Here is a 26,724-nt window from a genome sequence, read left to right on the forward strand (position 1 = left end):
CATTCCTCTGTTTTATTTTTTTTGGGGGACAGAATCTTACTCTGTTGCCCAGGCTGGAGTACAGTGGCACAATCTTGGCTCACTGCAACCTCTGCCTCCCGGGTTCAAGCAATTCTTCCACCTTAGCCCCCCAAGTAGCTGGGACTACAGGCGCGAGACACCATGCCTTGATAATTTTTGTATTTTTTGTGGAGATGGGGTTTCACCGTGTTGCCCAGGTTGGCCTCGAACTCCTGAGCTCAAGCCATCCACCCGCCTTGGCCTCCCAGAGTGCTGGTATTACAGGCGTGAATCACTGCGCCCAGCCTCAGCCATTCCTCTGGAGGTTTTCTTACAGCGTAGGAGTTATATAGCAACACAAGCTGCGATCTAAAGTCACAGACTGGGTGGCTCAAGCCTGTAATCCCAGCATTTTGGGAGGCTGAGGCGGGCGGATCACCTGAGGTCAGGAGTTAGAGACCAGCCTGGCCAACAAGGTGAAACCCTGTCTCTACAAAAAATACAAAAATTAGTCTGGTGTGGTGGTGTGCACCTGTAATCCCAGCTACTCGAGGGGCTGAGGCAGGAGAATTTCTTGAACCTGGGAGGCAGAGGTTGCAGTGAGCCGAGATCGCACCATTGCACTCCAGCCTGAGCAACAGGGCAAGACTCCCTCTCTAAAAATAAAGTCACACAGATCTGTGCTTCAATCCTGGCTATGTGTAACTTTGGTAAGTTACTCAAGTTCTGTAAACCTCCTATTTTTACATCTAAAATGCAGAAAGAAATTGTACTTGTTTTAGAGTTATTGTGACAAAATACATACACCACAGAGCACAGAGTCTTGTGCCCAGTAAGTGCTCAGTTGACACATGTGCTTTTAACATTATGTGCATTGATGCAAACTCTTCTACTTTGCTTTATCTTGTCCTAGTGGCATACGGTACCCTCTTGGCAAACTAGACCAAAACAGAAAGATTCATCACAGATTGAAAACTCTTTATTTTAGGAGAGTATAAATAAGTGGGTTCTCATTGTGTTACAAAGTGCAAAATAACATTGTAAGGTGGATTGTCACCATAGTTTAGGGCCTTTAGGTTCATGAAAGGATTTCCAGAGGAAGAGGCATCAAAATGAAACACTGGAACTAAGGAGGAATGAGCCCCAAGAAGAGAGGATAAACATTCCAGGCAAGTGGAATGTGTGAGAAGGCCCTGAGATGAGCTGGAGCATGGCAGGCTTGGAGAACTGAAGTTAGCCCTGTTTGAACTAATTTATTAATGAAGGAATGGAGAGAAGTCTGGAGAGAAGCAGGCCAGATCTTCTATGGCCTTGTAAGTCATGTTAAGGAGCTGTCGTTCAAATTACCCTTCCTGATCGTGTAGTTGTAACGTATGCATTAGATTAATAAATATATCTTAAAATATAGACAACATGCACTTAGCAAATTACAGCTACTTCATACATGGTAATGAGGCCAGCTTTCCATAGAATACCAGGTAAAGTGACATCTCTGTTTTATACATGATGTGGCATGAAGAAATGCCCTACTTTAAGTGATTGGTTGTGGCTCTTTCAGGAGTCCCCTTAGAGAGGATCTTGGAAGTATCTGGATAAAAATCTGGCTTGTAGCTGTTATTGCTAATTTAGCCTCATTCAGCAACTGTTTTGAGGATGTATATCCCATCTGTCTCACTGGAGAAAAGGAGAGGGAATGGGAGATATAATTTTGCTTCCTGAGAGAAACTTTCCATCATCTTACTTCAGGTATTGGCAGCAACATCGAAAGCACTGTGATTTCCCATGGACATGAGAGAAACATAGTGGTTATGACTGGGGTTTTTTCATGGGGTCAAGCTGCTTGGGCTTGTAACTTTACTCCCAAACAAGTTATTTGAGTAAGTTACCTAATTTATGTGACCCTTAGTTTCCTAATTTATAAAATGGGAACAGGAGTCTCTTGATCATGAACTCGTTAAGAGGAGTTAGTAAGATATTTCACAGCTAGTCCTACCCTAATGCCTGGCGCATAGTAAGATCTCAATATATCCTATTCATTATGATTATTGGTATTTTGCATCTTTTAATCTTTCACTATTTTTGTTTGTTTTTGAGACAGAGTCTTTCTTTGTTGCCCAGGTTGGAGTGTAGTGGTACAATCTTGGCTCACTGCAACATCCACCTCCCAGGTTCAAGCGATTCTCCTGCCTCAGCCTCCTAAGTAGCTGGGATTACAGGCGAGGGCCACCACACCTGGCTAATTTTTATATTTTTAGTAGAGTTGGGGGTTTCACCATGTTAGCCAGGCTGGTCTGGAACTCCTGACCTCAGGTGATCTGCCCGCCTTGGCCTCCCAAAGTGCTGGGATTACAGGCATGAGCCACCACGCCCAGCCAATGTTTCACATTTTTAAAAGCGTATGATCACTAGAATTTTATATTTTGCTAAAGTGAATACTATAGAATCAGAAAGCTGTACTTGGTAAACTTTCCTGTCATTAATTTGAATTCTCTAACTTATTTCTTGAAGGCATTCTTTTTTAAAGCTTCTTTTAATGGAGACACAAAAGTAGGAAAAAAAATAGTACAACAGATCCCATGTACTCATAATTCAGCTTGAATAATTATTCTTTGCTGATTCCTTTGTATCCACACTCACACCCTCCTTCCTCCATATAGCTCCATTTGCAAATATTTCAGCAGATGGAGTATAAAATATACCATTTTATCACATGTAAAAAATTTTAATACTTCTGGCCGGGCACGGTGGCTCAGGCCTGTAATCCCAGCACTTTGGGAGGCCAAGGTGGGTGGATTACCTGAGGTCAGGAATCCAAGACCAGCCTGGCCAACATGGTGAAAGCCCATCTCTACTAAAAATACAAAAATTAGCCGGGTGGGGCACATCCCTGTAATCCCAGCTACTCAGGAGGCTGAGGCAGGAGAATTGCCTGAACCCATGAAGCAGAGGTTGCAGTGAGCCGAGATCATGCCACTGCACTCCAGCCTGGCTGAGAGAGAGAGACTGTCTCAAAAAAAAAAAAAAAAATTTTTTTTTTTAGTACTTCTCTAGTATCATTAAATATCCATGCTCAAACTTTGAATCATCTCATAAATTGTCTGTTAGATCAGGATCAAAACGAGGAACACATTGTGATTGGATGTATCTTTATAATTTTTGAATTTATTGATTTTGTCATTTTAGTATGTATAGATTCTTTTTTTTTTTTTTTTTTTTGAGATGGAGCCTCACTCTGTCACCCAGGCTGGAGTGCAGTGGTGCAAACTCGGCTCACTGCAACCTCCGCCTACTGGGTTCAAGTTATTCTCCTGCTTCCGCCTCCTGAGTAGCTGGGATTACAGGCACGTGCCACCACACCTGGCTAATTTTTGTAGTTTTAGTAGAGACAGGGTTTCACCACGTTGGTCAGGCTGGTCTCGAACTTCTGACTTCGTGATCCTTCCACCTTGGTCTCCCAAAGTGTTGGGATTACAGGCGTGAGCCACCGCACCCAGCTAGATTCAGTCCTAACCTAACTGCAGATACCATCTCTTCCCCTTCTTCTTCTTCATTTTCCTTTACATGACTTGTTGATACCTGTCATATCACATATTTGTGTGCCTGGTGTATTGTCTCTCTACCTGCTCATCATAACAGAAGCTTCATAACAGCTTTATAAGGAAACTGTGGAGGAGGCAAAAATCAGAATGTGCTTAATCAATGTTCTCTTCTAACGTAGTGATTTTTCTCTTGGAACTTTTTCTTCTTGAGACAGTTTGGGAGGGAGGTGTTACCTTTATTTTTAATGATGATTGTTCTTTTCTAAGCTGAAGGGATTTATTCAAAGTGATAGGCACAGCAAGTCTTAGGATGAGATTTTTTATTTTCAATGATACTAATCAAAATTCTAGCCTCCAAAATCAACTCTGATAGGATTAGAAAAGGAAAACAGAGAAAAACATGTCTGTGGGGTTAGAGGGCTGTTTGGTACTAGGATGTATGGGATGGAGGTTTTGGCCTGGAGCAGGAAGTAGACTAGTGTCAGACACAATACATTAGACAATTAAGGAGAAGATATTATTCAGATTATTGCAGTAGAGACAGCACCTCAGATCCAATGGCTAAAGTGTCTCGGCACAGTGGTTCTACCTTAGACTTTTATAGCGAGGGGTAAACAAGTTGCAGATGGGGTTGTTTTGCAAGTGGGGGAAGTCTGAACATGGGGGGTTATCTGAACATCAAAAGTTTTCTCTGTGGTTAGTTTCGGTGGGACAGACCCTTCTAATCTGCTAATCAATCAAAGAATGGGAGGTTGGAGCATCTGGGTCTAACCTTGTGAGCAGGTTCAGGTAAAAGGGACTGTTTGGCTTTGCCACGGGTAAACAAAGGAGTCATCTTTGACTCTGGAAGTTGTGAGAAAGTAGACAATGAGTCTTATATAAGTCATATGGGGAAGAGTAGTTCTTTGAGGTAAACTCTTTCCAGAAACACAAAAGGATTTTTTGAGGGGGTCAGGGAGTGGTCTAGAAAACAAAAGGATGGGGGTACTTCCTAACCATCACTGCGTCCTGAGAGCACAGGGCTCAGGTAAAGTTCAACCTTGTCATAAGGTTGCCTACTGGAGGACAGAATAGGTGGGTGCACTGCTAGAGTTTCACTGCCTTGAAGCAAAAAGTGCCCCCAGAACTCTGCGTGCTGAATCAGATGTACTCAGCTATAAAACCAGGGATGCAGTTTAAGGCCTGGCTTGTGCTGAGCTGAGAAAAAGTGGAGAATGGTCTCAAGGGAGTTGCTTTCCCATCCTTTTACCTCCGAAGCACAGAACTGAGCAGTTATGGTCTGATAGTCTGCCACAAGACTGCTTCTCCTAAGAGGCAGAAGTTGAAGACTGGTCCTGTGTGTTTAGTAGGGTGGGCAATGACTGTTTTTTTCTGGTGCTTTCCACCCAAAGGCTCATCCACTCTACATCCCCTCAGCCAGCTGGAGATGACAGGGTTTGATGTCTGGTCTTTATCCATTTCTTTGCCCTATATAAGAGCCTGCTTAGAGGAAATAAGCTCAGCCATTTCAAATGCAAAAGAGCATACAAGATTAAAGATGCCACCAGAAGCAAATACATTAGAAAAGAGGAACACACAACTTAAAATTAGCATATTAACAAGGGTAAAGGGTGCTTTAAAATAAAATTAGAAAATAAGAGAATTAAGCAGAAATATGCATACAGAATAGCTGAATCAATGAAAAATACTGCTATGGGGAAAATGGATAGAGCAAATGAGAGGAGCCGGGCACATTCCTCAGCCCTGGGCTCAAAACAAACAAGCCCAATACAAACACATCCCATCCTCCCATCCCACCACATATCGCCATATATCTCTCAAACTTCCTGAGCCCAGTACAAACACCACCTGGAAAAGTCTCCGATAAGGAGGCAGCCGTTCAAAGTTTTACTGAAAGCGCGGGAACCAAAAAGAATTCCTTTGTTCCCCTGTAACTTTCGGGCTATAAAAAGCAAACACTCGCATTGTTCGGGGCCCTCTTGTATGCTGTGTAATGGAGGGACCAAGTTCGAACTTGTCGTAAAGATCCTTGCCGCTTGGCTTTGACTCTGGACTCTGGTGGTCTTCTTTGGGGAATAGAGGGTCTGGGCACAACAGGATTACAGGCGTGAGCCACTGTGCCCTGCCTGTACTGTATTCTTATAATAAAGTAAGCTAGGGAAAAGAAAATGTTATTAAGATAATCTTAAGGGAGATAAAATCTATTTACTATTCATTAGGTAGAAACGGATGGATTATCCTACTGGAGGAGGAGGAAGAGGAGGGGGTTGATTTTACAGTCTCAGGGGTGAAAGAGGCATAAGAAAATCTGTGTATAAGTGGTCCCAGAAAGTTCAAATTCTTGTTGTTGAGGGTTAGTGGTATACAGGGGACACTAGGTAAGTTAAGGGTTGGACACTAGGTAAGTTAAACGGTGGCTGACACCTGTAATCCCAGCACCGTGGGAGGTTGAGGTGGGAGGATCGCTTGAGGCCAGGAGTTTGAGACCAGTCTGGTCAATATGGTGAAATCCTGTCTCTACTAAAAATACAAAAATTAGCTAGGCATGGTGGCATGTGCCTGTAATCCCAGCTACTTGGGAGGCTGAGGCACAAGAATCACTTGAACCTGGAAGGCAGAGGTTATAGTGAGCTGAAATGGTGCCACTTCACTCCAGCCTGGGTGACAGAGTGAGACTGTCTCCAACCAACCAACCAACCAACCAACCAACCAACCAAAAAGATTAGCTAAAGGTTGAACTTTCAGTGATGAATTTAACAGAAACAATCTCATAGAGATTGTGGACAGAAGAAACAAGCACAGGTGCAGTTAAAACCTGTGATAAACGCCCTGGCAAAAACAAGTATTAGGCCAGGTGTGATGGCTTACGTCTGTAATCCCAACATTTTGGGAGGCCGAGGCAGGAGGATTGCTTGAGGCCAGGGGGTTCAAGGCTGCAGTGAGCTATGATTACACCACTGCACTCCTGCCTGGGCGGCAGAGACTCTGCTAACAAAAAAAAAAAAAAGAGAAAAAGAAAAAGAAAAAAAAAGGCTGGGCATGGTGGCTCACACCTGTAATCCCAACACTTTGGGAGGCTGAGGTGGGTGGATCACGAGGTCAGGAGATCAAGACCATCCTGGCTAACACAGTGAAACCCCGTCTCTACTAAAAATACAAAAAAAAAAAAAAAAAAAATAGCCGGGCGTGGTGGCGGGCGCCTGTAGTCCCAGCTACTCGGGAGGCTGAAGCAGGAGAATGGCGTGAACCCGGGAGGCAGAGCTTGCCGTGAGCTGAGATTGTGCTACTGTACTCCAGCCTGGGTGACAGAGCAAGACTCCGTCTCAAAAAAAAAAAAAAAAAAAAGAGCACCTGGAGGAAGGAGGTTAGTTCTGAGGGATTGGGATTCATCCTGGCATTGGGACCATGGGCAAAGGTCCTGTGGTGACAAGGAGCCTGGTGCCATCCTGGCTTAGCACCATGTGAGAGCAGGGGGGTGGAAAGGCACTAGGTAAGCATGCCTTCAGATGAGAAATGAGGGAGATGGGGACTGGGGGACCCTGACATGAAGGAGGAGGAAAGGAGATAGGGAGAATGGGTGACCAGAGGGACCACTGAACCACCGAGGGCGGGGGCTTGCTAAGATCAGAGCCATGTGCAGGAGAATGAGCTGCAGTCTTGGACAGACCTCCCAGCGCAGCTGGTCCAGCCATCAATGACCATAACCACATGCATGATTGCAGGTGGAACCGGAAGAACCAACCAGGCAACCCACAGAACTGGGGAACGAATCAAGTCTTGTTTTAAACGACTACATTATGGGTGGTTTGCCATGTAGCAGTGGATCACTGAAACAGAGTCTAAAATATCTATTAGGCCGGGCGTGCGGTGAGTAGCTCACACCTGTAATCCCAGCATTTTAGGAAGCTGAGACAGGAGGATCCCTTGAACGAGGAATTTCGAGACCAGTCTTGGCAACATGGCAAGACCCTGCCTCCACAAAAAATAAAGAATTAGCTGGGCGTGGTGGCACATGCCTGTAGTCCCAGCTACTTGGGAGGCTGGGACAGGAGAATTGTTTGAGTCCAGGAGTTCGAGGCTGCAGTGAGCTGTGATTGCACCACTGCACTCCAGCCTGGGCAACAGAGTGAAACCTTGTCTCTAAAAACAAGAACAAAAACAAAAGTCTACCAACCAGGCAGGAGCACTGAATGCCTCCTGTCTCCCCTGAGACCCTTGTAGACCTTGAGGTCTGTCACAGAGTTCACCAACCTTCTCTTGGTCTAGAATTATCTATAAATAGTTGAGTGTAGCCGGAGAGGACCGAGTACACGGTGTTCTTCAACCCCACCAAACTGCTGTGCCCTGCAGATGATCCTTGAGCCCAGGTGTCGGTGCACTGAGGACAAGGCTGAGGGGACAGAGGCGGGAACAGCCGTCCAGGGCCAGGAGAAGGCAGAGTTCAGAGTGCGTGACTTACCTCTAACTCTATATGCTCCAGGGGTCTGAGACCATTTCCAGCAGGGTCTGGAGGGTCCAACCATTCCGCAGCACACACAGTCACCACTGGATACAATCCTTCCCTGTGAGTGGTGCCAGGGTCCTGGGGCAGTGAAGTCTGTGAAACAAAGTTGGGACCAGAGTGTCTCTACTGTTGAGGGCTAGGTTTATTTTCTCTCTAAATATAACTGTAAGTACAAAGTAGAAACACCTATCTTCGATCTTAAAAGGATCAAAAAGCTCTGACAGTGTCAGTGGTAGGGCTGGTTCAGGGGCTGCAGTAGTGCTGGTGCACAGGTATGACCTTCTCCTGCCCTGATTCCCAAGGACTGGTGCTCTGGGACGGGTCTGGGAGGCGTATTTCTCTTTCACAAATACATGCACGACACGTGCAGGAGCTACTGGATGAGGGAAGAAATGAATGAATGAGTGAACAAAGCTTCCTTTCTCCTCTCCAGAAATCAGCATTCACCTGTTAGTTCCCCACTGCACACCAGCCTGTACAGAGGAGGGAGGGGCAACAAATCATACATGTAGTTGCAGCCGTGACTGGACAGAGTGGTCAAGACATCCTGTGTCTGCAGAGGCCCTCCCCAGCCCTTACCTGGGCAGTGGAGCTGTTGGCCAGAGGGGCAGTGGGAAGAAGGGTGGGGCTCCCAGAGTCGGCCCAGCTGGCTGAAACTGGTGCAGTCTGCACCTCACCAGGCAGAGAGTGGATGTGAGGCAGCTTGACACCAAGCAGGGGGCTCATCTGAGCCTCAGGGGTGGTTGCTCTATCAAGTGTTTGCGAGTAAACAGTCCCAGTGCACATCCAGCTGCTCAATGCCACCTCGCGCACCCAGGGCCACTTCAGCCCTGATCACAGGCCTGCAGAGGTTCCAGGGAGGGGACACTTCAGCTTTGTGTGGGAGGATGAGCATGTGGGATCAGAGACTTTAAGTCCAAATTTCCCCTTAATTTTTTTTTTTTAAATCTTGCAGGTAGTATGCAAACATATGTTTAATTAATTTATTATTTTTATTCTCATTTATTTTTTCGAGGCAGTGTCTCCCTCTGTTGGCCAGGCTGGAGGGCAGTGATGAGATCTTGGCTTGCTGTAGCCTCAACCTCCCAGGCTCAAGTGATCCTCCCACCTCAGCCTCCCAAGTAGTTGGGACTGCAGGTGCCTGGCCACCATGCCCAGCTAATTTTTATTTATTTATTTTTTTTTGTAGAAATGGTGTTTTGCCATCTTGCTCAGGTTGGACTCAAACTCCTGAGCTCAAGTGATCCTCCCACCTTGGCCTCCCAAAGTGCTGGGATTACAGGTGTGAGACACTGCATCCGGCTCCCAAATTTCCCCTTTTTATAAGGACACCAATTGTACTGACCAGGACCCCACTTCTGTGACCTCATTTAACCTTCATTAGCTCCTTAAAGGCCCCATCTCCAAATACAGGCACACTGGGGGTTAGGGCTTCAACCTATGGATTTGGGGGATGCAATTCAATCCATCACAGCGCCAAACTGCACCTGCTCGGTGAGCCCGAACTGGGGTGGGGAAGACACCAGGGCCCTGGTGCTTCTTTCCCTAGCCTGAGTCACTTTGCTTGGTTCTGGGAGGGAGAGGAGCATGGGCTGAACGCAGTGCTGGAGTGTGGAAGGGGCAGTGCATCCCAACCTGCTCTGGGCCCCCAGTATCTTCTGCTGTACAAAGCAGGTGTTTTCACCCCGCGAGGATGTGTCCTCCTTTTCTGGCTCACCAAGCATTTAAGTATGGACAGAAAGTTTATTTCTCTGGGGCTCAGCTTCTTCAGGGGGAAGTTGAGGTCACACCCCTTGAGGGACCTTAACCCAAAGGCCTCCAGGGTACTGGCCCCAGAGTCTCCAGCAGGTGCATCCTCTCTGAATGCTTCCACATGGCAAGATCAGAGCCACAAATGCTGCCCCCACGCTGTTCCGGTAACCGAAGAAAGTCTAGGATGGTAGTGGCCAGAACAAGGTGTGCCACGGCCCCACCTCTCAGAGCAGGGAGGAGGATACTGCGCCAGCCCTTGGGGACCCCAGGCACCGTGGCCACAGGAGTCAGAGCTCTGCGGGTCTGCACCATGTCCTGGGCTCCTGTCCTGCTCATGCTGCTTGTCTACTGCACAGGTGAGGGAACCCCCAGAGCCCAAAGACCCCTGCCCCTTCCTTCACCCAGTCCTGCCCCCATGGCCCGCATGCTTCTGTGTCACCAGGTTGTGGTCCTCAGCCGGTGCTGCATCAGCCGCCGGCCATGTCCTCAGCCCTTGGAACCACAATCCGCCTCACCTGCACCCTGAGGAACGACCATGACATCAGTGTGTACAGCGTCTACTGGTACCAGCAGAGGCCGGGCCACCCTCCGAGGTTCCTGCTGAGATACTTCTCACAGTCAGACAAGAGCCAGGGCCCCCAGGTACCCCCTCGCTTCTCTGGATCCAAAGATGTGGCCGGGAACAAGGGGTATTTGAACATCGCTGAGCTACAGCCTGAGGACGAGGCTATGTATTACTGTGCTATGGGGGCCCGCAGCTTTGAGAAGAAGGAGAGGGAGAGGGAGTGGGAGGAAGAAATGGAACCCACTGCAGCCGGGACACGTGCCCCTTGAACTGAAGACAGAAGGGGCATGCATCCCCTTGGAGAGGCTGTCGTGGAAGAGGGTGGAGCCATGGCCTGAAGCGCTGAGGAGGCTGAGCCACTCAGCATCTCCTGGTCCTGCAGTGTTGCTGTAAATCCCCACTGGAGACTGCATTAGGGAATTAAAGCTGCTTGTGACTTTTTGCTGAGTTTGGTCTGACTGTTGTGCGATCTTGTAGTACCAGCCTTGGGCAAAGGCCCAGGGCCCCGGGAGACTGGCAGATCACAATCTGCTCAGCCGAGGCATTGTGGTGAGTCACCTGAGTCCCTACTTTTGTGGGCCATGGGAAGCAGGGGTTGATTAAAACACCCTAGAGGGGCATCCCTGCCAAGGACAGGACCCTCTGGTGTCATCTGATTCTGCCCAGGGGTTACAGAGTAAACAAGCTTAGAAAGCACCTGGCCTGGGCCTCCGGGGAGAACAGGAGCCAGGTGATAGGCCTAGAGCAGGTTCTCCACCTTGGTCCTATTGATGTTTTGGGCTGGTCAGTTCTTGGCTCTGGGGCTGTCCTGTGGATTGTCGAATGGTGAGTGGCATCTGTGGCCTCTACCCACCAGATGCCCCTTCCCAGTTGTGACAAACAAAAATGTCTCCAGACATTGCCAAATGTCCCCAGGTGGTAAACTCACACTGATTGTGAACCACTGGTCTAGATGAGCAAGTAAATGCATTGACTTATTTGCACAAGAGAGTGGCAGGTGTCGGCAAACATGTTCTTTTCTTTCTTTTTTTAGAGACAAAGTCTTGCTCTGTGGTCCAGGCTGGAGTGCAGTGGTGCAATCACAGCTCACTGCAGCTTCGAACTCCCAGGCTCAAGTGATTCTCCTGTCTCAGCCTCCTGAGCAGCTGAGACTACAGGTGTGCATCACCAGGCTTAGCTATTTATTTAGTTTTATTTTTGGAGAGAAGAATGTCTCACTATGTTGCTCAAGCTGATCTCAAACTCCTGAGCTCAAGTGATCCCCCTGCTTGGGCCTCCCAAAGTGCTGGGATTAGAGGTGTGAGCCACTGCACCCAGCCCATTTTCTATAAAGAGCCAGATGGTAAATATTTTTGGCTTTGCGGGCTACGTGATCTCTGTCACAACTGCTCAATTCTGTCCTTGTAGCAAGAAAGCAGCCATAGATAATATGTGAACAAAGAGGCATGGCCGTGTTCTTATTAAGCTGTATTTACAGAAACAGATGGGGCTGCACTGGGCTGGGTATGGCACTCAGGCCGTAGTTTGCTGAGCCTTGCTCAGGAGCACTCCAGTTCCTGCCTCCAGGTTTTAAGCAAGCCACACTTGGTGGGATAATCAGAGTCCCCCCTCAAATTATCCTGCCTGTGACCCCAGGCAGGAGCCTCTGGACCCCTGGAGATACCTAGAGGCATGAAGGACGTGGTCTCACTGAGACTGTGTTGGACTGGCTGGGTGAAGTAGCAGTGGGGAGCTCCCCGCAGCCCTGGCCCACAGCAGGGCCCCCTGAGCCCGTGGGTGGTGGGTCTGAGTATGCCTTGCAGAGAGGGACTCCTACGTTGGGTGTCCACACAACCTGTAGACATGCCTCACACTCAGAGAAGTGCCGGCAAACCATCTCCCTTGTAACCCCAGCTTGGCTGAGCACATCCTTTCACCACAGCTAAGAAGATCCTGAGGCATCTCCCCAGAGAGGTAGGCACAGGCCAGTATCAGCCAATATCAGCCTTCCATGTGTGGTCACGAGTCCCTCTCTTGTTAACCAGGGGTCTCCTGCACTCTGGGAGGCCAAGGCGGGTGGATCACCTGAGGTCAGGAGTTCGAGACCAGCTTGACCCACATGGTGAAATCTCATCTCTACTAAAAATACAAAAATTAGCTGGGTGTGGTGGTACATGCCTGTAATCCCAGCTACTTGGTAGGTTGAGGCAGGAGAATCGCTTGAACCCAGGAGGCAGAGGCTGCCGTGAGCCGAGATCGCGCCACTGCACTCCAGCCTGGGTGACAGAGCGAGATTCCATCTCCAAAAAAAAAAAAAAAAAAGAAAAGAAAAGAAAAGAAAAGAAACAACAAAGAAACAGTGATCTCAGCTTATGCTATGCTCTATGCATTGGGTTCTTCGTGCATCAGGCTTTTACCCCTGGGCCAGGCCCACATTTTAAAACATTATTATTTATTTGTTTATTATTTTATTTTAGAGATAGGATCTTGCTATGCTGCCCAGGCTGGACTGCTATGGCTGTTCACAGGTTCAATCATGATGCTCTACAGCCTTGAACTCCTGGGCTCCAGCAATCCTCCTGTCTCAGCCTGCTGAGTGGCTGAACTACACGTGTGAGTCACTGCACCTGGCCATGGCCCACAGTTTTAAAGGCCAGCTAGATGGTTCCAGAGGAACTCTGTCTTCTGCTTGTAACCCATCCCTCTCTAGCTTTCATCCTTCATGATTCTGGGATTCCATGCTATGACAAGAAATCTAGAAAGCCAGGAGCTGAGTTGGACTCCAGTATCATCCTCATGCCTCCGCCCCATTAGCTCAATGAAAAATGAGACCTGGAACTCAGGCTTCAGGCCAGACTGAGCGTGAGTCTTAGCTCTGGAGGAGTCACTTAAAATCTAAGCCAACATTTCCAATGTTGTATGTAAAGGGGATAATCATAGAACTGATTAACTTATATAAAAAGTTTTTATCCAACTGGGCGTGGCTCACTCCTGTAATCCTAGCACTTTGGGAGGCCGAGGCAGGCAGATCACCTAAGGACAAGAGTTTGAGACCATCCCGGGCAACATGGTGAAACCCTGTCTCTACTAAAAATACAAAAATTACCTGGGCGTGGTGGTGGGTGCCTCTAATCCCAGCTACTTGGGAGGCTAACACAGAAGAATTGCTTGAACCTGGGAGGCGGAGGTTGTAGTGAACTGAAATTGCACCACAGCACTTCAGCCTGGGCGACAGAGTGAGACTCTCTCTCAAAAACAAACAAACAAAGAAACAAAAAGTTTTTATCCATCACGACTGTTCAACAAAATAATAGTATCATGATTTCCCCATCAGTCACCTGCCTGGCCTTCCCTCTTGTCAAATCCTTTCCTTTAGTCTGAGTCATTTCTCGCCTTGACCATTATTTGGTCTCCTTCCCATCCATCGTCCTGCTGCATGCAGCCTGTACCCACCACTCCTCATCTTTTTGCTCCTAGATCCGACCTTGCCTGCATTCCTCCTCTCTAACCCTTTATTGTCTCCCACACTCTAAGGAACACATGCAAGCCACATCTGTAATTTCCAATTTTCCAGTGGCTACATAATTTTTAAAGGGTAAAAACAAATAGGTGAAATGATTTTTAATGTTATATTTTATTGAACACAATATATCCCCAATATTACCAATTCAACCTATAATCAATATAAAAATTAGTTACTAGATAGTTGAAACTTGTTTTTCTTTTGTATCCACTTTCGAAAATCTGATATGTATTTTATACCCACATCTTGGATAATTTGGACCAGCCAAGGGGTCAAGAGCTACATATGGCTTGTGAAGAGACCACTTGGGTTGAGGGGATGCAATTCAGCCTCCTTCCCATGACACAGCCTTTGAAGCCTGGCTCAGGCTTGGTCCCAAGTCCCATTTCTTGTGCACCCTCTCTCCCTATTTCTGCCATGTTAAGCCAACTGCAATTGACCAAAATCGAGTCTCTTGATTGCTTCTAAACCTTTGCCCAGGCTGTTTACTGCCAGGACTTCCTGTCCCTTTGTGGTGGCCTCCAGCTGGCTGCACTGACTCGGGGTTCCACAACTGTTTCAAATCTCACTCCTTGGGCAAGACTTCCCTGACCTCTTCATGCAGTTATTAACTTCCTCCACTGTGCAAACAGCATGTTTTCCTAACTATATTTAGCATCTACTGCACAGTTCTAAATTTATTTAGTAAAGCTCCCTCCCATACTAATCTGCAGATTCTCAGTGGGCAGGATCTACTCAACCCATTGATGTGCCTGATAGACACTTGGCAATTAGAGTTGAACGAACAAATGAATGAATGTGTAACTGAATGAATTCTCGGGTTCCAAGGACCCTGCCATTGTGGGATCCCATTAGGTGGCTGGGGTCACCACCTTAGAGAATTGTGATTCCCTAAGAAGGCAGAACCAGCCCAGACCTTCTCTCTATCACATTAGTGACTGGCCGCATTTCCTCTCCTTTCCCTTTTTCTCTCTCCCCCACACCATTCCTGCATGACAGTGATGAGAAAATCCACCTGGTCAACCGAACTACAACTTTCAGCCTCATCCCTAGCCCTCCCTCGCCTTCTGACCAGGGCCACAGTCACCCCATGGGTTCTTCGCCTCGAGCGTCTCTCACTCCCTTCCTCCTCCATATCTCTGAGACCAGCCTCCAGTCCCCCTGGCCTGCTCTGCCGCCTTCTGGCTCTTTGTTGAACCCAAGACCAGGGATGTCCTTCTAAAGAGTCAGTTCTTTCCATCCAGCCTCCTTTTCATAATCTCTATCAACCCCAGGTAAGGAACCAACCCAATCCCTCACCCTGACACATAAGGACATCTGCAGTCAGGATGCAAATGATCTTACCCAACTTTCCACTCCAACTTCATGTGCTCAAGTCCACTCTTAGTGGTATATTCTGCCATCCCTCACCAAGCCATTTAAAGTGCCTGATTGTCATTCCAAATTCCCTTTCTCTCCTCGGACTATGATATGTTTTCTTTGTCCCCCAGCAGGACTCCACTCTCCACTCACACACCCAGTTACAGTTACAGTTGCCTCCTTCCCTGGCCCCTGCGGAAGGAGCTGCCCAGGCCTTTGCTCTCAAGAGCCTTCTGCATTCCCCACTGCCTGCAGCCTCCTTACATTGGACGGTCATCATATTTCCCATGTGTCAAATGTAGAAGTCCTCCGCGGAAAGGCTGTTTATTAATATTAGTTACTTTGGGGCTGGGCGCAGTGGCTTATGCCTGTCATCCCAGCACTTTGGGAGGCTGAGCCAGGTGGATCACTTGAGGCCAGAAGTTTGGGACCAGCCTGGTCAACATGGTGAGACCTCGTTTCTACTAAAAATACAAAAATTAGCCGGATGAGGTGATGTACACCTGTAATCCCAGCTACTTGGGAAGCTGAAGCATGAGAATCACTTGAACCTGGGAAGTGGAGGTTGCAGTGAGCCGAGATCATACCACGGCACTCCAGCTGGGGTGACAGAGGGAGACCTTGTCTTAAAAAAAAAAAAAAAAGCCGGGCGCGGTGGCTCAAGCCTGTAATCCCAGCACTTTGGGAGGCCGAGGCGGGTGGATCACGAGGTCAGGAGATCGAGACCATCCGGGCTAACATGGTGAAACCCCGTCTCTACTAAAAATACAAAAAACTAGCCGGGCGTGGTGGCGGGCGCCTGTAGTCCCAGCTACTCGGAGGCTGAGGCAGGAGAATGGCGTGAACCTGGGAGGCGGAGCTTGCAGTGAGCCGAGATCGCGCCACTGCACTCCAGCCTGGGTGACACAGCGCGAGACTCCGTCTCAAAAAAAAAAAAATCAGTTACCCTGGGACAGAGCAGGGGTGTGGCCACGGATGCTGTGGACCGACAGCGACCAGCCTCTCAGGTGACTCCACTCACATGATTCCCACTGAGAGACTGCAGTGTGGCCAGTGAGCAGACAGACCCACTGTGGGTCTGTCTCAGGGTCTGTGCAGGGGGCACCCACAGCTGTGCCACCCCCAAAACTCCCCAGGGCTGGGGCAGTAGAGCCTGTATTTGCTGCTGGGGACTCACTGTCAGATCTACTCTTCTGGGGAATATCAGGTGCTCACAGTACAAGTTCCCCCAGGGCTAGACTTGTCAGAACCCCCTCTAGCAGGGGTGACTACAAGAGGTCCAGAGAGAAGAGGGGAGGCATCTTAGATCCAGAGAAGCAGCTGGGGATCCTGGAGCCCTGGTTGCTTCTTTGAGTCTGACTTAAAGCTCACGAGGTATCTCCTGGCCTGTTCTGGTATCAACATTATCACATAGTCACCAACACTGAGGTCACTACTCAGGGTGTGGGAGAGTCTGGTACATGCTTCCAGGGATGCAGAGAAGGAGGCCTGCTGAGTCAGCACAGGCTGGGAGAGGGAACCTGCAGACACAGACACTCGTGGGTGCTGGGGCAGAGACCAAGATTATGAGTCTTAATGGTCAGAACCACAGGAGCTAACACGAGCTAAGGAGGTAACCCTGGACACCTGAAGCCTGTACTCACCTGTGCAGTGAGAGTGGAGCGCGATGGGGAGAGGGGTCCAGGCCATGGTAAACACTGCTGAGGACGCAGAGGGCTGGTGGTCCTGGCTTCTTTTATCTTCTCCATTGTCCTGTAAAGGAAGAGTTGTTCACACAAATTTGTTTTGCCGACTACTGATCTCTGCCCCGCCCTGAGAATCGATTGAGATCTGACTTTGGTCTGAGGTGTGAGACCCAGAGTTGGCCCCCTGGGAGAGACCAGGTAAGAATCAGCTGCTGGTACCTTCCACAGACTGGTGAGCAGGAGCCTTTGCTTAGCCTGGGAGGACACAGCTGCAGCCTGAAGAGGAGGCTATTATTGTAAGATAAGACATGACGTCACTATGCCTACACAGTGCTCTAGACTCAAGGGGAAGAGACAGAAGCCTCCCCTCTTCTCTCTGGATCTTTTGTAGTCACCCCTGCTAGAGGCTCTGACAAGCCTAGCCCAGGGATGACTTCTATTGTGAGTACCTGATATTCCCCAAAAGAGTAGATCTGACAATGTCACATTCTCTTCTTCAGTTCAACTTGTAGGATGATCCATGGCTTTTTCTTTCTCACCTTATTCATGTTTTTGCAGGCAGAAATCCCTTGCTCAGAGATGACAACTTCTCAGTAGAGATGGTAGAGCAATCAAAAGAGGTTGATCCCAGCCATGCCCCATTCAAAGTCCAGAAGTGACTCACAATGCCGGTGGGAGCTTCAATTTCGTATTTTATTTTATTTTTTTTGCTTGTTTGTTGTTTTGTTTTTGTTTGTTTTGTTTTGTTTTTTTGAGATGGAGTCTTGCTCTGTCCCCCCGGCTGGAGTGCAGTGGTACTATCTCGGCTCACTGCAAGCTCCGCCTCCCGGGTTCACGCCATTCTCCTGCCTCAGCCTCCCGAGTAGCTGGGACTACAGGCGCCCGCCACCGCGCCCGGCTAGTTTTTTTTTGTATTTTTAGTAGAGACGGGGTTTCACCGTGTTAGCCAGGATGGTCTCGATCCCCTGACCTTGTGATCCGCCCCCCTCAGCCTCCCAAAGTGCTGGGATTACAAGCGTGAGCCACCGCGCCCGGCCGTTTGTTTTGTTTTTTGAGACAGACTCTCACTCTTGCCACCCAGGCTAGAGTGCAGTGGCGCGATCTCGGCTCCCCAAAACCTCTACCTCCTGGGTTCTAGCTATTCTCCTGCCTCAGCCTCTTGAGTAGCTGGGATTACAGGCGCCCACCAGCACGCCTGGCTAATTTTTGTACTTTTAGTAGAGACTGGGTTCCGCTACGTTGGCCACGCTGGTCTCGAGCTCCGGAGTTCAGGATCCGCCTGCCTCAGCCTTCCAAAGTGCTGGGATTACAGGCGTGAACCACCGTGCCCGGCCCCATTTGGGTTTTATGACACAATACCAATCTGTAGAAATGAATTGTGTTATGTATACTAGCAATGAACCATCAAATATTACAAAATAAAAGCAACACCATTTATAATAGCACCATCAGGAAAGGCTTAAGGACAAATTGAGAATAACAGAAAGTTTTGTAACCTGAAAACTACAACAAAAGATAAAAAAGTGTTAAATAAATAGATACTGTATTCCCAGTTTGTGTTTCCAAACACTCAATGTGGTGAAGATGATAAATCTTCCCAATTTGTTTGATAGATTCACTGCAAGGTTTTCCTGTAAAGTAAGTTTGCAGTGAATAGGTAGAAATTGTAGCAGAGAAATAAAAGATATAAGAAAACACATCGCCGGGCGCGGTGGCTCAAGCCTGTAATCCCAGCACTTTGGGAGGCTGAGACGGGCGGATCACGAGGTCAGGAGATAGAGACCATCCTAGCTAACATGGTGAAACCCCGTCTCTACTAAAAAATACAAAAAACTAGCCGGGCGAGGTGGCGGGCGCCTGTAGTCCCATCTACTCAGAAGGCTGAGGCAGGAGAATGGCATGAACCGGGGAGGCGGAGCTTGCAGTGAGCCGAGATCGCGCCACTGCACTCCAGCCTGGGCGATAGAGCGAGCCTCCATCTCGGGGAAAAAAAAAAAAAAAAAAAGAAAACACATCACGGAAACGTAGCTCTGGTATGTTAGCCCCAAACTTTGAGCTCTGACTCAAGGGAGGTAGGCTGTGGTCAAAGTGAGCAGGGACCCAACCCTCATCTCTGACTTCAACGTCTTTTAGGTTCTTATTTCCAGGCTGGGCTGAGTCATCCATCCACGATGTGGGGCTCAGAGCCCAGGAACATCATCTGCATCTGCAAGAGCAGCAGCATTGTGACAAACAGTGTGGTCTGGCAGCAAAGTCTCCAGGGAGGAGTCCTGGAAATGTGGGCCCTGAGCGTTTAACCTGCACTATCTTAATTACCGTAACTTTCGCGATGAGTTCTAACACCTGGTAGGGAAGAATGTCTTAGGAGAGTGTTGGCTAACCTTGGCTTTTTTGAATTTCCATGTACATTTTAATTATTAATTTATAATTAATTATATAATTTTTAAAAGTCAGTATCTTCCAATTAGTTTGGAGAACTGAGTGACATCATACAAAATAAAAAATTGCAAGACAAATTTTAACACAAAGTTTTACTTCATTGGCACATGGGATTTACAACTGAGTACTATGACATAGTAAACAGGAAAATGAATTCTTCCTGCATGTTACTGTGAGGTATCGTTTCCACCATTACAACCATTAAATAACAGTGAAATAAACTCATTTTAAACACATTCAAAGTCTTATAACAATAAAGTATTGAACCAAGTTTTCAAACTTAATAAACCATATTTAATCACATTTTTCACATGAAAAATAAATTACATACTTTCCTGATTTAATATATTAAAGGCAAATTCACTGACAACAAAACCTTGAAGAAGTAACAACATTCTGAGAGTGTTGACATAGTTCATGTTTCGGACATGAAGTGTAATTCAATAAATGCTGCCAACATTTTTCAAAGAATCTCAAGTGTAAATTTTTTAAAAACTCAACTCTAAAAGGAAATAACTTATGTGCGTGTTTCTAAACGCAAAGGAAGTTATTGCCAAGGAAATAATGACCAGGAAATAATAAGAAAAGGGATTTATTTATTATCCCTTTAGGATTATTTTAAGAATTTCTCCCTAGCTTAGCTAATTATCTTCAGATCCCAAATACTGTATTCTCAAAGATCACACTATCACCTACTACATCACACAACAAGTTATATGGTGTGAAAAGAGATAAATCTCGGGACTCCCAGATGGACAGAACACAATGTCATCTCTCTGCTCACCTGAGACAAATGCACATTTTGTTGCTGCTTCTGCTGTAGCACTTCACTGAGCCAGACTAAGGCATAAGTGAAGATTCCTCTCCCCTCCTCTCACATATAAATTGTGTATGCAGAAAAAGGCTAATCAGAGACTCAAAAGAATGCAGCCATTTGTCTTATCTACTTATGACCTGGAAGCCCCCTCCCATGCTTTGAGTTGTCCTGCCTTTCTGGACAAAATCAATGGACATCTTATACATATTGGTCGATGGCTCACATCTCCCTAAAATGTATAAAAGCAAGCTGTAGCCAACCACCTTAGGAACATATCCTCAAAACCTCCTGAGGGTGTGTCACGTCCATAACCTTGACAAAGTAAACTTTCCAAATTTATTGTGACCTGTCTCAGATATTTTGGGTTCACAAAGGAAAAACTTACAGAGAGAGGTCCTCAACTTCCTGCTGGACAGAGCTGACACGAGTCCTCTTTGGTGATCCCAGGGAGTTCTCATCAGACCCCCCTCTGGTGGAAGAACACGCAGACACTGGGTATTTTTAGCGTACACAAGTGTGCGTGTTTGCTTTACAGCATAGCATTAAGAAGTCTAAATAAAGATTTTCTTTTCTTGACAATATAAAACAAAGGGCCCAAGAATCCCCCAAATAACTACTCACTAAATGTGCTGAATGCAAAGTGTAGGTAAAATGAGGGTCTTTTTAGGGTATTGCTTAGAGTGGAAGTCAGGGGACCTCAGTTCTGGCACTAAAATGGATCCCTCATTTGGAGGGTTATGTTGGGGAGGAAGGGTAGGAAGTAAGAGCTGTTTGGTAATAGAGTAAGGAAAAGAGGGTAAATATCCTATGGAAGGCAAATTTAAGCAAATGGCAAGTAACATTTAAAAGTCTGTTCTGTGGCACAGGGTGGGATCATCCCTGGCTTTGTTTGGCCATTTCTGCAGACTGGCCAAATCTAGGTAAATTCCGGCAGTGATCCTCTATTAAACCCTTAAAATTTACCACCATTGAATGCATGACTACAGTGGCATGATATTCACTTGAATATAGTGAATTTAGTGCAGGTGGAAATTTGGAAATGCCCCTAGAATATCTCAAAATTAGGTTTCAGAAATGCTAAGATCTCTGCCAAATGGTTTTCAAACAGCTAACTGTGATTGGGTTTTTTGATGTAGTTTTCCTCATACATTTTTTGTCCTGGGAGTGGGGGTTTGGAGGTAGAGACTGCTTTGCCACGCTGACTCACGAATATGGTAAAAGTATAAGTGTTAAAAATATGTTCTCTAATTATGCTCCTATGTAAGTGAAAAGGAAATTTGAAAATTTTAGTGGACAACTACTTCTTCTGAAACTTTTAAGGTTAGATTTCTTTATTAGTTTCTCTTTGATATTCATTTCATCCTGACAGCATGCCCCCCCTCCCCAACCTTCTTGTGGTTCTATAGCCAGAGCAGCAGTACTACAAAAAATAGTCTATTCTATTTTTAATGTAAAGAATCCAATTTTCAATTTTATAGAAAACTAAATTAAAAATGTGCTTCACCAAAGCATTTGCACTCCAGGGCTCATCATTTAGGTCTAAGTCTTCTGTAACTGTGTCATTAAATTTATACCACTTTCCTTTTCCACACCCCCTGGAACCCAGAGATCAGACAAACATAAGGTTAAAAACAAACATCCTTATCCCCAGCATTTATCTCTATGCACTGTCTACAAATAAAGTGGCTAATTACCATTTTAAACATTGAAGAAAAATGTGGCAACAATTATTTCAATTTATAAAACAAACTTTTCAAATTGAAGGGGTAAAACCAGTTACAGCAAGCTTTAAAAATTCAGAATGAAATGAGGTCAAAGAATAAAGGCAGCGTGTCCTGCACCACAAAGGTGAGTGTGGATGATAAGGGAGGCGGAGAGGACAGCGGAGAGGCTGCTGGCCGGTGGATGAGCAAGCACCGCCTCCAGAGATCCTCCCCACCTGTCCTTCATGAAGGAAAAGCAGGGGCCTGCGTGTGCTGCTCATTGTATGTAATGACACTAAGTGCATAGTTCTCTGTGAGGGCACTTTTTTTTTTTTTTTTTTTTTTGCGGGAACCCTCCACCTTCCTAGATCTATACTTCGCCTATCTTCACCAATTTCCAAAGAAGAATTCTGCTGAGCCATTCCCAAAACTGTAAGGCTCCATGTTCAGCATCCAGGGAAACTATGTTTTAGCCAAAATACCATATTAATGTAGATCAATAACAGCAGGACCCAACGAAGTCAGATACAGATAAGAAGATGCGACTTCCTAGTTTAATCCCAGAATAACTACCTTTTCAATTTAATTACAGTATCTCAGAAAGGCCAAGTCTGGGAAAGCCTAAGTAGCCCCTGGTTTGAGCATTAAACATTCTCCTTCACAGCAGTGACAAGGCTGCGCTCTAGAAACAAGGCTCCTGTGACGAGATCTGCCTGTTCGGGAGCAGCAGCTGCTTCAGACAAGGGGCTCCTCGGAACACGGGGCCGCAGCCTTTCACATGGCGAATGAAACATGAGAACAGAAGGAAGAATTGAGTGAGGAAATAGTTTTTAAAAATTTCAGGAAGAGAAAAAGTTATCCTTATTTGTTTTTTTTTTTTGTTTGTTTTTTGAGGCAGAGTCTTGTTCTGTCACCCAGGCTGGAGTGCAGTGGCATGATCTCCGCTCACTGCAACCTCCACCTCCCAGGTTCATGCCATTCTTCTGCCTCAGCCTCCCAAGTAGCTGGGACTACAGGCGCATGCCACCGTGCCCAGCTAATTTTTTGTATTTTTAGTAGAGATGGGGTTTCACCGTGTTAGCCAGGATGGTCTTGATCTCCTGACCTTGTGATCTGCCCGCCTCGGCCTCCCAAAGTGCTGGGTTTACAAGTGAGAGCCACCGCGTCCGGCAGTTACCCTTATTTGTTCATCGTGTTTACTGGAGCATCTAATCTCCCAGTCAAATCCAAATCTCATTAGGTCAGTTACCAAGACACCAGGTCAAAGCTTAATGTAGGTCCTTTCCACTGAAACAGAACTCACAGACATAAACAAATACATAGAAAAGGTAAACCTGGGCCGGGCGCGGTGGCTCAAGCCTGTAATCCCAGCACTTTGGGAGGCCGAGACGGGCGGATCATGAGGTCAGGAGATCGAGACCATCCTGGTTAACACAGTGAAACCCCGTCTCTACTAAAAAATACAAAAAACACCTAGCCGGGCGAGGTGGCAGGCGCCTGTAGTCCCAGCTACTCGGGAGGCTGAGGCAGGAGAATGGCCTAAACCCGGCAGGCGGAGCTTGCAGTGAGCTGAGATCCGGCCATTGCACTCCAGCCTGGGTGACAGAGCGAGACTCCGCCTCAAAAAAAAAAAAAAAAAAAAGAAAAGGTAAACCTGACAATGAACACAATCCAGCTTGCTACAAAGTAGTTGTCTAACTTTCTTTGCTGTTTTTTCTCTGTAATTTAAAATTGACTCATGTGACAGAAACGTGGTGTTGGTGACTGGAGTCCAGTGAATCAGCTGGGTTGAGCCACAGGGTGTGTGAGAGGAGTAGGGAAATCTGATTTTGGCTTGCCATCACCGCGATTCCCAGGAAAGTTACTGTACCTCAGGCTTCTTGTCTGTGAAATGAGAGAATATTGCCTGGATACCTCACAAGCTGATCATTTCAAGGAAAGGTTAAAAAATAAGGCAACATACAAACCTAAGAAATACGTTTTTGAGGACAGATACTTTATAATGGGTTGATAAACTACACCAGTGGGCCCCGTCCAGCCTCCCATCAGCTCTTGTAAAGTCTTAAAGCACAACCATGCCCATTTGTTTACTATTGTACATGGGGGCTTTTGCACAACGGCAGCGAAACTGAGTAATCAGGGACCGTATGGCACTGAAAGCCTAAAATATTCACTCTCTAGCTCTTTACTAAAAAAACAAAAACAAAAAACAACTCGCCAAGCCCAATCTAAAACATAACTTTGCATTTGATAAATGAATATGTAAAGGCAATTTTAATGAATTATTTTATACTATTTCTACTGCATGTATCTTCATCTTCCTTCTTTTTTTTTTTTTTTTGAGATGGAGTCTCGCTGTGTCGCCCAGGCTGCAGTGCAGTGGCGCCATCTGTGGGACTACAGGTGCCCGCCACCAAGCCAGGCTAATTTTTTTTTTGTATTTTTAGTAGGGACGGGGTTTCACCATGTTCGCCAGGATGGTCTCCGTCTCCTGACCTCGTGACCCACCTGCCCCGGCCTCCCAAAATGCTGAGATTACAAGCGTGAGTCACCGCACCCAGCCTTCCTTCTAAATGGTCATGACCCCAAAGCTCCTTCCTGGTTATAAAGTGACATGGTAGAGAAATTCCTTTTGGTTTTGTGGCTTTTTAATTTGACTACAGTTCCCTGAAGAGACAATACAATGCTCATTTCATTTTAGGGGTCTCCTGCCTAGAACTGCCCTGTGGAGTGCATTTATTGGAATGGCAAATCTTCCTTTAATTAGAGTGAATGTGAATACGGGAAACACCCAGATACATAGACTCAAATGTGAAGAAGAAAAATTGTCCAGTGTGCTTCGACATCTTTGAGGCTTCTAGGCCCCAAAGGAGCCGCGTGAGTTCCCCTGCTCCCTGCCTGGCTTGTTCCCCTGTTGGCTGAACCGGTGTCCCCCATCAATCCTCAACCTCACGTGTCTCCATCTCCTGCCAGCCCATTAAACAAGCCAACCACATCCTCCCACAGGCACCAGAGACCACCATACCCCCTTGTTCCTACAAAGCCTGCCTCCACGCCCCTCTGCTTCACTCTATTCCTGAGTGCACCCCTCGTGTGGCCCTGCCTGGTGCGTGGCGTCCTCTTCCCCAGGCCGTGAGTATATGTAACTCATAAACTGCTGCCGATCACATCTGTCCAGCGCAAGGTGTCATGTGTTCAGCTACCCTGTGCTATTTAGGGTGGGGCATTCTTCCTTCACCAACATGGTGAACAATGATAACAGAATGGGGTGCAGCTGGGAGCCACCAACAGCCAGGTTATGGGTAAATCATTTCATTTTTTTTTTTTTTGAGACGGAGTCTTGCTCTGTCACCCAGGCTGGAGTACTGTTGCGCAATCTCGGCTCACTGCAACTTCTGCCTCCTGGGTTCAAGGGATTCTCCTGCCTCAGCCTCCCCAGTAGCTAGGATTACAGGCATGCGCCACCACTCCTGGCTAATTTTTGTATTTTTAATAGAGACGGGGTTTCACCATGTTGGCCAGGCTGGCTGGTCTCGAACTCCTGACCTCATGATCCGCCCACCTTGGCCTCCCAAAGTGCTGGTGTGAGCCAGCACACCCGGCCCTGGGTAGATTATTTCTAAGAAAGGATCTTGGCAAAGCACCACAGTATTCACTAAAGTTAATCCCTTCCACTGCACAGATCAACTTGCTTTTTACGTGAAGTTTGTTTCATTTGAGAAAAGCACTGGGATAATGAGCACCAAAGAGATTCTTCCCTATGCTGTATTACGTGGCAGCAGGCCGACCTCCCGCTGATAATCAGAGTCAATTTTCCCGGCAGGTTGTGACTTTTTTCTCTTCTGGATGGTTTCCTGCACTAAAAGTGATCAAGCAGCAGCCTTAGCTGAAAGTTCAGTGAGACTCCTGCCCACTGCTGGAAGTAATTTCCTTCTGGAAGTCAGGACTTCTCAACATGTAGAACTTGAAATTGCAGGGACCAGAGCATCAACTCCAAAACTCATGCCAAGAATGTCCTTCCCTCTTCTCTTTCCTTCGGGTCATAACGAGTGTCTATTTTTCCAGCATCTTTCTCCCAACCTGTGCTGATTCATCCACCCTCTGTATCCTCCTCCCTGGGACAAAAGGTCAAACTCATCTGCACTCTGAGCAGGAGCTACAGCAGCTGCCACGTAGACTGTCCCCAGCAGAGCTCAGAGATGGGCACCAGGTTCACGACGCCAGTGGGCAGTGGTGCTATTATTGCATTCAGTGGGGATGGAGTGGTTGTCCAGGCACAGACAGACAATCACACAGCAAGAACAAATGTACATGCTGAAATTTAACAAAGACAGAATAAGGGACACTTGGGGAATAGCGGTCTCAATTGCAGAAACAGTGAGTGCCTCAATAGTTAGAGAACTGGGGCCATCTCTGCCATGGCTAGGATTCCTCTCTCCTTCATCCTCCTCAGTCATCAAAGATTCCATTGGGGGTAATCAAAGGATGCTGGGGCCTGCTACTCACTCCCAAAAAAAACACCAGCAAGCATTTCAGCAGGGAAAAAAGAAAATGCTCACAAGGATGGGGTTAGATTTAGCCATAAACCAGATTGTGTGGCAGGAGGGAGAACACATCCCCCATCTTTTGGCCACTCAGAAATTGGGGGAGCTAATCTGGGGAAAGGCACCAACACCTATTCATTAGTGTTTCAGCCCTGTGTGGTCACGGGTCTGTGTGAGGTCTCAGCAGCTGCCTCTCTCAAGGTCTCCCCACAGGACAGCAGGGTGAAACCTGGGGCAGGAAGACAGGGGAAGCTGATTTGCATAAAGAACTTTTTTTATCCTATTGGGTCTGGGGAGGCATGAAAAGGCCCTGAG

At 47.0% G+C, this 26,724-nt stretch overlaps 2 protein-coding genes across 2 annotated transcripts in view; one reads left to right on the forward strand and one right to left on the reverse strand.

Moving 5' to 3' along the window:
- Positions 1-10,107, reverse strand: part of LOC112632422 (PRAME family member 20-like) — a 31,055-nt gene extending 20,948 nt beyond the window's left edge. Inside the window, exons 1-2 of the mRNA XM_025398112.1 lie at positions 9,871-10,107; positions 7,999-8,136 (exon numbers count right to left, since the gene is read on the reverse strand). Coding sequence (XP_025253897.1) covers positions 7,999-8,136; positions 9,871-10,107 — 375 coding nt within the window. The remainder of the gene's footprint in view (positions 1-7,998; positions 8,137-9,870) is intronic.
- On the forward strand, positions 10,078-10,804 carry LOC112632803 (immunoglobulin iota chain). The gene is made up of 2 exons (XM_025398828.1): positions 10,078-10,151; positions 10,238-10,804. The coding sequence occupies exons 1-2, from the start codon at positions 10,106-10,108 to the stop codon at positions 10,627-10,629; spliced, it is 438 nt and encodes a 145-aa protein (XP_025254613.1). The 5' UTR covers positions 10,078-10,105; the 3' UTR covers positions 10,630-10,804.
- The last annotated feature ends 15,920 nt before the right edge of the window (positions 10,805-26,724 follow it).

This window comes from Theropithecus gelada, chromosome 10 (assembly GCF_003255815.1).
Source record: "Theropithecus gelada isolate Dixy chromosome 10, Tgel_1.0, whole genome shotgun sequence".
In the NCBI taxonomy this organism is placed as follows: Eukaryota; Metazoa; Chordata; class Mammalia; order Primates; family Cercopithecidae; genus Theropithecus; species Theropithecus gelada.